Here is a 12,569-nt window from a genome sequence, read left to right on the forward strand (position 1 = left end):
TTGTGAGTGGCACTAATGCGTGGTGAAAGCGCAGGAGGAGACATAGTAAAACAAGAGGAGTCAACGCCCCTCCCCAGAGTGAAACGGGACACACTACGGAGTCCACAAAGGTTCATACATCAAACCCAAGATGGTACGGACACGCGTCTGAAACCGCGGAAACAAAACTGTCTCGGCTCCAAAACTAGACAGCTCAACAACTAAAACAGCTTCGACACCGAGCCCGCGTGGACAGATCTAATGAACGTGGATGCCTACAACGTGCATCTGAAATGCCGCAGACCAGGCAGGCACTACTCCAAAAACAAAGAGCTCGACTAAACGAGATACGAAGTGAAACGGGAAACACTACAGAGTCCGCAGTGCTCCACAATGCACCGCATAATAGTTCGGAAAGAGCTTCGTAGTAACAGTGGGGAGACCCATAGTGACACAGGCGAACGCTCCGTATTAAACATACGTCATCCTCAGACGTCCAAACTATACAGCATAGGTGAATCATATTACAGTGATGCATTATTAACAATACGATAGACCTCACAGTATCACAAACAAATGAAAATTATTACTCAAAAAAGGGAAAATATATTCACCACGGACCAGGTGTCATTAAAACAAAAGCAAAACGTCATAAACAGGTTAAACGAGGGGTCCAAACGCATGGACAGCAAGTTACAGATAATGAACACAGGAATTCAAAAGCTTCAAAAACAAAAGCTCGACTGACCGAGATACAAACTGAAACGGGAAACACTACGGGGTCCGCAGTGGTCCACAATGCACCGCATAATAGTACAAACGGAGCTCCGTATTAACAGTGGGGGACCCCAGAGTGACACGGGCAAACGCTCCGTATTAAACGTGCGTCATCCTCACACGTGGCTGCCCAGCGGGCACGGGTTCAAAACGCCGGGGGTTGGCGAGCAAAGCGAGCAGGGGGCAGAGCCCCCTTGTAAATGATAGCTCACAAATGACCGAAAAACCAAAGACCAAAATTTTTTGGCAGTTCATGACATTATAATCTAGCTTTTTTACTAAAGAGACCAAATAGGTTTTTGCCGTCAATCTTTTTTAATAGTATAATAAATCATAACATGGTCATTTTCATTTTGGGGATAGTACAGTATTTACACAAAATAGAACTGGAAAAGAGCATTAAAATGATAATTTCTATTCCTAGTAAAATTGGACAAACAGGGTTGGGCAACACCTGCAAAAGTAACCCAACATTATACAGGGTAAACCAAAAAGAAATACCAAATTTCAAAATGTTAATTCTACAAAAACACTACAAGATAAAATAAATATATAACATTAGAAAGGGTATACAAAATAGATTTTTTTCACCGTTTTAAAAAATGTCTTCAAGGTGATGGCCGTCACTAGTGATACACTCTTCAAGACAATTTCTGAATGCACCCATAACTTGTTCGGCCACTTCAAGGGGAATAGCTGCGATTTTGTGGCAAATATCGGAGGGCAGAGTGTGTATACCTTTGGCTTACAATAGCCCCACAAGTGGGGTGAGTGGGTAAAAAATAAATCACATAGAACGAGATCAGCCACGCAGGGAGATCAATTTCCCTGGAAACATCTCCCGCAAAACTTGCATGGATCTCCACGCCATATAACCCATTTCTCCATCCTGTTGAAACCAGGCATCCACCACATCCATTTCTTCCAGTTAGGGCCACAAAAAAAGTTCTCTAACATTTCAATGTAACATTAAGCAACTGCGACCATTGCTCCCCCATCCTCAAAAATGGGCCTACAATGTCAAATTCTGCAACGGTGCACCAAACTAACACATTCACTGTGCAGGGGTCTCTGACGAAGTTCACGAGGGCTGGTTTCAGTCCAATAGGAAAAGTTTTGCTTATTTACACAACCGTTCAAATGAAAAATGTGCCTCGCTACTGCACACAAGGATGGCATCTCAAACAGCTTGCAGAATGCTTGTGCACAACTCTCTACGGCTCACCCAGCATCTCTGGGAGAGTTCCTGCACTACCCTCATTTTGTATGGATGGAAATTAAGGTCCTCATGCAAAATCCTTCAAGGACATGTTGGAAATGCCTTGGGCAGAAGCATGTTTGTGCACCAAATGTCTAAAGATACCACCAAATTGATTCCTTTTTCCTGTTCAATGTTGTACCTGTGTCTAAATTTAGCCACCCACTGAAGAATGGTTTTCTTATTTGGGACATCACCATTAGGAAGAATGCTGTAGTGAATTTGAAAGATACGTAGTGATTGTAGAATAGTTTTTGAAGAATGCTTGGAAAACAAGAGCATGGTGCTCACGGGACCAAGGCATGTTGCTGACTGAAAACTACAAGGGATCGTCTATCAAAAGACCCCCACCCAAACTCCCTTATCTGCCTTTACCTCACGCAATGACATTGAGAATGTAGCACTTCATTTTGGCTCACATTGTACCACACCGGATTCAGACGGAAAGTGGAATTCTAAGCAGGATCTGGAGACCCTTGCACCTCCTATCCCAACTATTGTATTGCCTAATAAAAATATGTAGCTAAATATCTAAGTAAATCCATATGTTGAACATCTCAAAAGGAGGGTAGATGTAATGGGACTATTTAGTGCGTAGTAATACTGTAGCACACATACTATGCGTAAATCTGGCACAAGTATTAAAACAAGGTCAGTCAGCACAGCCGTACTGTGAGGTGTACAGTAGTTAGTTTTGTTGAAACCCTGTATTGTATTATTTTGCTTGTTATTAGTAAACTCCTATATAGTCTTGCCTCCTTGGATTCACGAAGCATTACTGTTACTGGTTTTTTTCCATTAAAATTTGTGATGATTTTCTCGAAATAAGATTTTTCTTCTTTTTACATTAAGGACCTGTGCATACATTTTTACAACATAGAATTATGCCTTTAGCTTAAATTCAAACCCTAGACACCTCCCACCCCCACCAAAGTAACAGGAAGGGAAAAAAAATTTAAAACGGCAATTTTCTGAGGAGTCTTGTCTATTTTGTAGCCAATCAGCCACATTTTAAAAAAAATTTCAGCTGTCTTGATCCATTTTCATTTTGGTTAAATCATGGCACATTTTCTTAAAAACACAGGCAAGCTTTCACCCAATTACACTTCAGCAATATGTAGCCCTTTCTTGTACACCTGTCATCTTTGTCAAAAATGGACCCAAGCAGGACCGAGGGAACTAAAATGCAAGTGTAAAGAAAAAGGGGGTCAAGCATTTCATTCACTGCTGCTGAACAAATTCAGCATTCATCCTAGTATGTGACATGCTGCCTAAGCATAGACAAAAGAACATCCACAAACGTACCTGTGTGGACAACCTTGACAAATCTTCTGGTCTGCAAATGATCCGCCTAGAACTTTACTCAACATTGGTGGGTGGCCAAGTGCTTTTAGAGCTTCATCTAAGCTGTCCACCAGTGAGTTAAAGAACTCCAGTGCATCATGCTGTTCTCTTAGGTTGACTGGTTCACCCCATAACCTAGAACAAAATTATTCCTCTGTTAAATATTTGAATGCACAACTCTGCAAGAACACGAGACAAAACTAAAATGTAATTGGGTAACATCCATCATACATGCAGAGACTTTATACTCAAAACAGTTGAGTAGCCTTAAGACCAATGGATAAAGCTGCTCAAATCTGCTGGTGTGAAACACAGTTCTGAAAAACTGTGCTTGATGGTAGTTTCACTACTTCAGATATAACACAGAACATCAAAAGTACAATTAAAATGCCATCAGAAGAGGCAGAATTTCCTTTTTGCAGGTCTTCCATATTATACATATTCGGGTAATTTTAAGAGAGCAATTCAAAAAGTGCCCAACAAGCAAAGACCCTGGAATTTTAAGATCTCAAATGGAACAATGTCAAAGAACCAGGGCCACACACATGCCTAAAGTGTTTACTGGGTGATAAACCATGTACACTGCCATTATAATAATCTCTCAACTGAAGCTTAGTTAAGGAACCGGTTTATATGTTAATTTTATTCTCACCAATTATTCTGGCAGTTTGCTACACAGATAAGAAATGTTGAAATTAAGTGAAGACTAACTCTTACACAAGTCCCATTATAAAATTATATTACTGTTCAGCATTATCTACAAAATAGGAAATATTAGAATATCTGTTAGGGAACTATGAAGCCGGAGCAGCTTTCTCAGGTTACAGTCATAGCCGAAATTATCGGCACGCCTGGAATTTCACCCAGAAAATTATTGCAATTACAATTGTTTTTGTATATACATGTTTATTTCCTTTATGTGCATTGGAACACCACAAAACAGAAAAAAAGCTAAATCTGACATGTCACACAGAACTCCAAAAATGGGCCGGACAAAATTATTGGCACTCTTTCAAAATTGTTTTATTTCAAGCATATGATGCTCGTTTGAACTCACCTGTGGCAAGAAACAGGTGCTGGCAATATAGCAATCACACCTGAAGCCAGTTAAAATGGAGAAAACTTGACTCAACCTTTCTGGTGTGTGTCTGAGTGTGCCACACTAAGCATGGAGAACAGAAAGAAGAGCAGAGAATTGTTAGAGGACTTGAGAACAAAAATTGTGGAAAAACAAACAAACAATCTCAAGGCTACAAGTCCATCTCCAGAGATCTTCATGTTCCTTTTTCCACTGTGCACAACATAATCAAGAAGTTCACAACACATGGCACTGTAGCTAATCTCCCTGGACGTGGACAGAAGAGAAAAATTGATAAAAGACTGCAATGGAGGATAGTCCGAATGGTGGATAAACAACCCCAATCAACTTCAAAACATATTCAAGCTGTTCTGCAGACTCCGGGTGTAACGGTGTCAGCTCGAACTATCCGTCGACATCTGAACGAAATGAAATGCTATGGCAGGAGAGCCAGGAGGACCCCACTGCTGACACAGAAACATAAAATAGCCAGACTGGAGTTTGCCAAAATGTACTTGAGGAAGCCAAAAATCCTTCTGGGTGAATGTCTTGTGGACCGATGAGACCAAGGTAGAGCTTTTTGGTAAAGCTCATCATTCTACCGTTTACAGAAAACGGAATGAGGCCTACGAAGAAAAGAACACAGTACCTACAGTCAAACATGGTGGAAGTTCTAAGATGTTTTGGGGATGTGTTTTGCTGCCTCTGGCACTGGATGCCTGGACTGTGTGCAAGGCATCATGAAATCTGAAGACTACCAAAAGATATTGGGGAGCAATGTAGGGCCCAGTGTCAGAAAGCTGGGTCTGCGTCAGAGGTCATGGGTGTTCCAGCAGGACAATGACCCCAAACATACCTCTAAAAGCACTCAGAAATGGTTGAAGACAACACGCTGGAGAATTCTGAAGTGGCCAGCAATGAGTCCAGATCTAAATCTGATTGAACACTTATGGAGAGATTTCAAAATTGCTGTTGGGAGAAGGCGCCCTTCAAATCTGAGAAACCTTGAGCAGTTTGCAAAAGAGTGGTCAGAAATTCCAGTTGAGAGGTGTAACAAGCTTATTGATGGTTATAGGAAGCACTTGATTTCAGTTATTTTTTCCAAAGGGCGTGCAACCAAATATTAAGTAGAGGATGCCAATAATTTTGTACAGACCGGTTTTTGAATTGTGTGAAATGTCAGATTTGGCTTTTTTTCTGTTGTTCCAATGCACATGAAGAAAATAAACGTGTATACCAAAACATTTGTAATTGCAACAATTTTATTGGAGAAATGGTGCATTTTCAAGGAAAATTCCAGGGGTGCCGATAATTTCAGCCAGGACTGTGCATAAAAATCCAAATTATCAAATATTTATATTTAAATGCACTAAACAGTCAAAGAAATTTTACTTTGGAAACCAGTGCATAGACAACAATTTTGACAAGAACAGATCCTGCTAATGTGTCTGGGGTTTATTAAAGTGTTAAAATTGCATGATTTAACTGGTTGAATAGAGAAACCTAGTGAACAAATCAGAAAATTTGAAAAGTGGAGGAACAAAATCCACACCATAGTCAGAAGAGGGTATGTTTGAATCATTTTTATAAACACTGCTGATCACAAGTTTTGGGCACTGTGTCTCAAAACATGGCCACAACCTTTCTTCCTGCACATTTACTCATGATAAAATTCACAGTAGCCTTAAGTGAATTTTTGCTCACTACCTAAAATTCTTTACAAATTTCAAGACACCTGTACATACTGGGGTAAATGAGGCCTCCTGTGTCCATTTGTCATAACAGACTTAATTTTCTAATACATTTTTTGCACATGAACTATAGAAAAAACATTGAGAAAGGCAAGTAGGGAAAGTATGGGTGGGGCAACAAAACCTTACACCATACCAGACAACCCACCCCCCAAGAATATTTAAATAAAGAATTACACTTTCAGTATCATGGCAATGACAGGGTGAACACTATTGTCAGATTTAACCAGCCATGATGCAAATCATGTGTTAAGGTAATTGGTGTTCATTGAAGTAAAATGATTTGCCAAAAAAAAGTCTCTACAAAATATTAAGAAAAAAAAAAAAAAAAAAAAAAAAAAAGGTTATTGGATACATTGTGCTGAGAGGGTGTGTCCCTTAAGAGGACGAAAAAAAAAGAAAAAAGTTTTATTATTAAAACTTACAAATAAGATAATTTACAGATCCTCATTAAGTAGTAGATGGAAAATATGGTTAATTAAGCACAAGACAGACATCCTTCAAAAAATGACCACTAAAGGAGAACGCCTATCAGAGCAGACATACAATGGATGGCAACCTCAAAGAAGCAGCAACGATCATTGCAATTTAGCCGTTTATATTGCTATTTGAAACTTCTTAAATGCAGGTTTATGCTTCTTTATATATTAAGTATTAAAATGGGTGAAAATGCGCCTATTGTATCAGATTAAGCCTTTTTGTAAAATCCTTAATGGAAGTTATGATACAAAGGCTTATTTACCTCTGTTGGGTAAAGGCACGTCCAACCACACGCAATACTTCAATGGTACAAGATACAATTTCATATAAATTGTCCATTATAAATTAAGTGTTCCCTGTCGCACAATCTTAATAATGGACAATTTAAAATGCAACATTAACCAGTGATGAAAATCTGAATACCTGAACTGTTTCCAGAAACCTATAGGGACATAATACTGCAACCTGGAGGCAGCCAAATGACCAAAGATAACTTGTAGCTGTTGCAGAAGTCCTATATTATATGCCTTACGATCTTCTGTTTTGCTCATAAAGGACTTCTCCTTGTACTGATGAAACTTAGTCTCCTCATGAAGATCACCTTTATCCTACAAAAAAAAAAAACACAACATTATACCCGACGTGTGCAAGATGCAACTTGGAGCTCAAGATCACCAGTTATTTAAAAAAAAAATAAAAAAAAGGAACCACACACCTCACACTTCTGTTTGCATACAAGATTAACTGAAAAGTCATTAAAGGCAACATGGTCAGTCTAGTGGCAAAAATAGTTGGCGGGGGTGGGAAGATGAGAAATAAAAATAATCTCCTATTTTCCAATTTCAGCCATAGTAGCCAAAATGGTCCCTAAGCACAAGGGCGGCAGAGACATTAAATCAAATTCTTTCATTTCAATTACAGTAGTTTTGTACAGGTTTGCTTTTTCATCTCAGTTTTGAAGATTGACTGAGTGGCACCACTGTTTTCAGCAGTTAGGAGATTAACAATTTTTTAAATTACTACTATGTTATGCTTTTTGTTGGTTAGAAACACAGGATTGGAATGGTTTACTGTAGAACACACTTTAAGTCCTTCATATGGCACTATACACTCATTCCTAGATAATGTGTACTAAAAGGCTGCTTATTTCAAAGCTTAACTATTTAAGGTATAATTTCTGTACAGTACAGAGGAAATAAAACTTCACACTAATGATTTAATGGGAAAATGTAATATTGAAGGATGTCGAGTTTATATGATAAATGGTTAGTGCACAGGGATAAATAGCAAAATTAGATTCCCATCAGTTTTTTTTTTTTTTTTTTTTAAAAAAAACAGACTTACTTTCTTTAACAAGGCAGGCAGTGTGGCACAGTGGTCAAGGATTTGGATTGACGTTGTGGGTCAATACTACCCGACACTGTGACCATCGGCAAATCACTTCACCTGTTAGTGCTCCAATTGCACAACAAAAATTTAACCCAATTTCCAAATGTGAAATCTCCTTAGATACTGTAAATCTGTCAGCTAAATAAGACATTTTTAAAATTTTAGTCCAACTGAAACATGTCTGCAGTCTCAATATATAAAAAGACTAGACTCAGGCACCGCCGAGAGTGGCAGCCCTTTCAGCAGCTCCATCTGTATGACTATTTTTCTACTTTTTATTGATCACTCCTATCACTTTGTGAATTTCCCCTTGGGATTAATAAAGTATCTATCTATCTAATGATTGAAGCACAAGTGGCAGTGTGATCCAGTAGATGGCACTAATGCACCCATTAGGAGTTTCTACGGAAAAAGAACTCTCATAAAATGGTGTGTCCTTTTAACAAAGGAGCAGTGCCTTAAAGACACTTAAATCAGATGTGCAGACTTGCATCAGTAAGAAGAACTGGATAAAGGCAAAACCATATGCAAGCTGTGCAACTCAAGACGTTAATTGTATTTGTAGTACAAACAAATCTGAGATCATTTATCTTGACATCACCCATAAATACAATCTCAGATGACATCCAAACAATTAGAGCCTAAACAATCTACACTGGAGACTGCGGGTAGCTCCAGAGCTTCCATTTAATTCAATTCCAATGCACGGTTCCATGCGCCACCTCATCAGTCACATGCTTGTGTATTGCCAAGTCCCAATAAAACACTGCTTCTCTTTAAGCATGTGGCTAGCTGTACTGCAACAGTGGAAAAAAGTTTGCAATGCAGCGTGCAATACAAAAGCGAGTGGTGTGCTCATAGCAGCAGACTTGAAGTAGCTCCGTAATAGCGGCAATCATATGAGGCGCCAAACAGGCCATAAATCATATATTTTTGAACGAGAAACTATTGGTTTACGCGTGAACATTATTGGTTTATGGATAATTACTATCGGTTTGCGTGCATACTTAATTGGTTTGCGTGCGAACAATACTGGTTTCATTCATATGAACTATATTGGTTCGTGTCCGTATATTATCGGTTTTGTGCGTGAACTATATGCTCTAGATCCTCATTTTCAAATGCTTTTTTGTCCGAAGGACTGTCAGGACACTTTCGAGACTGATTAACGTGACTGTTTCAAGTGAGCAACTGAAGATGTGTAACATGTAGAATTATAGTAAGACGCAAGTCTTCCTGTTATATCTTTAATTTCGACTAATTCAAGGCTTTAATTGTCCAATTGGTTAATAAATTTGGCCAATAGTTTAGTTGAAGGGGTCTGCATGGAGATTCACAACGCACGAATAGCTTATCGAACAGCAAGCAGCAATATTTGATTATATTATATTCACAGGATAAAGTAGATGCCTTTGCATTGAATTAAAATAAGCACCCCCCCATATATGTATCTCCACATCAAAGTATACACATTGTTAAATGAATTTTGAATGACTGCCATAAAAGTGGCAAAAAAAAGCAATATTTTGTTTTCCCATCTTCAAAATACTGATGTTAATGGTCAAGTATTTATAACATGCATAAGCATCGAATGGCATTTTAAGAAAGTCACTATGTATACACCCTTCAAATAGTGTTACTGAAATGTCACATTAATGTTCTCATTGTACGGTTAAATCATTTCTAACAAAGTCACCACTTCAAATATCAGTGCATGCTAACTCAGTCAAGATAAAATAGATATTGAATCAGGGCATTGTGAATCATAACTGAATCAAGACATCAGTGCGGATTCCCAGCCTTACTACCTATGCACTTCATTTGAAGCAATAGGAGTTTAATATTTAAAGCTTGAGTTCATTCAATTTCCTGTTTTATACTTGTGTATATTAAAATATGTAAATGTTTTAGATTATATTGTAAATTCTTTTGACAAGATTTTCTTCAGCCATCACAAAGTTAAATTTACATAAAAATATTGAATGGACCTTCCCATACCTATTTTTTAAATAAATAATTTTATTAGTCTCCCTAATTTCTCTTCTCTCCAGTTAAAGTTTAGATCCCTTTAAAATAGTTTGGTAATAATCAAGCTATTTTTATACCACTGAAATCAAACAAGATCAGTACACAGATTACTAAATTACTAATACAACTGGTAATGATTCAGTTAATTTTAGGTCAAATTAAAGCAAAGTATGGTCTACTCTAAACTGAAGTGATGAGAATGTATAGTACATAGTTTCACACTGTAAATGTCTTCTCTCATCCTTAAACATTTTAGGAAAAGTATCTTGATATTACTGGGGAAGAATGGAACCAAAAAAAAAAAAAATTAACTGGCACAGTTTACATAACTAGTACTGATGGTCACATTTTGGATTAATATTTTATATTATATAAAAAATTTGTTATACAATAATAAAGTAATTATTGGTACTTGTGTACTAAAACAGACAGCATGACAAAGGAAAAATGTATAGAAATTTACAGAATTTGTAATATTATAGAAATACATATGTACAATTGTTTTGACAAATTCATAACATATTGAGGGTTGGGAAACTAGAGATACAAAGGTCGTGGCATCAAATTGAAGAGGGGGAGGGTTGCATAAGGTTTTGCCCCTACCATTCTAGTGTTGGGCTCTGTGCGGGAGGTTTCATTGCTGTCTGTTTAGTACACAAGTACCTCACCAATCCCCAACTTCATCCACCTCCTCCTCTAAAAATTGAGACATATTTCATGGCAAATTTTACATGCCCTCAGCTCCAAGCTATGCCAACATGACATGTTAGCTGGAGATGGCTAGTATGTCAGTCATTAAAATCCTGAGCAAGGATGTTTATCTTCATTGGGCAATAAACAAAAAAAAAAGTCAACAACATAGTACAAAGGCATTCCATACCTCATGTTCCTGCTTTTCATCCCCAGATGTCTCATATTCTCGATCACAAAATGGGACTTCAACTGCCAAGATTCCATTTCTAATTGCAGGTATCATATAAAGCTGCTGAATGACAGAGTTCATGTAGCAAGTGGCACCAGCATTCTTCAAGCCCACAAATCCTTTGAGAGGTCGAGGACCAACTGGTGGCAAGTACTCCCATTCTGTAAGTTTTTCACCACCTTAGCATATAAACAAATTGAATTGCCATAAAAGTCAAAATCACACATCCCTCCCAAAAAAAAAAGTAAGAGGAAGAAAGCACAACAAAACTAGCAATTATAACTAATCATTGATTAGGTAATGAATATCTACCTTTTTGTACCCCACCAAAAATTTAGATTGGATTTGACCATTAAAACCCAAATTATGCTCACCAACATTGCGCAAAAAACACATATCACACACACACACACACACACACACACACACACACACACACACACCCCAACCATCTTAACTAAACCTGGTAAACGGTTCTAGAAGGTTACAGATTATTGCCCATGGGTCATCACTCCAGAAGCTGTCTAATCAGTAAGAAGAGTAGGTAACAATGGAATGTATTGTTTCTTGAGAATGGAAATGGTCAGAATTTAAACTTTCAACTAGTGTTGAAGAAAACAGGTAGGCATAATCAACAAATTGTGTTGTAGAATGCAACACTAACAACATATATGGAAGAGATATCTAACATAGCAATAACAAGCTACTGAACTGGCAAAGACAAATTAGACCAATTGTACTGCTTACCAAATAACCGCTCTATGTATCAAATGCAGAGACATTCTTCTTGGCAATCCATTTACAGTTTCATCTGCATTTATCAGGAGATTGGTGTGTGTATTATTCATAAAGCTGCACCATCAATGTAAAAATAAAATAAAAATCTATTTCAGGTCAAGCTCCCCCTCAAAATAGCTGCCCTATTTCTGCACATGGCAGCCCTGCCAGCAGGTCCTCCAACATACAGGGAATTCTTGTGGGTTGGTGGCAGGATTGGCACTCCAGGCACCATATATATATATATATATATAAAATATATATAAAAATTCACACTGTTCCAGTGTGGTGCTGAGGTGTTAATGCTGCACACAGGTCCCAATCCAGGTGGTTTATCATGTGGTGGGTGTAGCAACACACTACCAGCACATGCTCCCAATCTCACTCACCACAACAAGGTAGCAAACTAGTAAATGTATCTCTCTAAGTTATAAACAGCAAACAAAAAAAAAAACCCACAAAGCATAGAGAGTAACATTATTGACTCAGCATTTGAAAATGCCAGCAAATTGCTAAAATAACATCAGCAATTGACCTTCACACACCTATCAGATAACTCCAGGTGCAATTGCCAAGTCTGAGGTGCATCTAAAAATGAAGTAAATGGGGAAGAAGTGACCCAGGGCATCCTGGAAGGCTGAAGTAGATAAAGCCTTTTCCTTTGACTGATTTCTTAATTAGTTGTAAAGCATTGCTAAGCTTACCAGACTTTCTTTTTTCTAATATCATCTGCACCCACTAATGGGATACAAGAGGTCAACACAGTGGCTGCAGGTTTTTCCTCCA

The 12,569-nt window shown here is 38.0% G+C and overlaps 1 protein-coding gene across 1 annotated transcript in view; it reads right to left on the minus strand.

Annotated features, from left to right (window-relative positions):
• The window catches only part of LOC114651133 (probable ubiquitin carboxyl-terminal hydrolase FAF-X), a 229,739-nt gene that overhangs the window by 48,253 nt on the left and 168,917 nt on the right, over nucleotides 1-12,569 (minus strand). Inside the window, exons 30-32 of the mRNA XM_051926139.1 lie at nucleotides 10,965-11,185; nucleotides 7,091-7,275; nucleotides 3,320-3,493 (exon numbers count right to left, since the gene is read on the minus strand). Coding sequence (XP_051782099.1) covers nucleotides 3,320-3,493; nucleotides 7,091-7,275; nucleotides 10,965-11,185 — 580 coding nt within the window. The remainder of the gene's footprint in view (nucleotides 1-3,319; nucleotides 3,494-7,090; nucleotides 7,276-10,964; nucleotides 11,186-12,569) is intronic.

The sequence above is a fragment of the Erpetoichthys calabaricus genome, chromosome 4 (genome assembly GCF_900747795.2).
Source record: "Erpetoichthys calabaricus chromosome 4, fErpCal1.3, whole genome shotgun sequence".
NCBI classification, from domain to species: domain Eukaryota; kingdom Metazoa; phylum Chordata; class Cladistia; order Polypteriformes; family Polypteridae; genus Erpetoichthys; species Erpetoichthys calabaricus.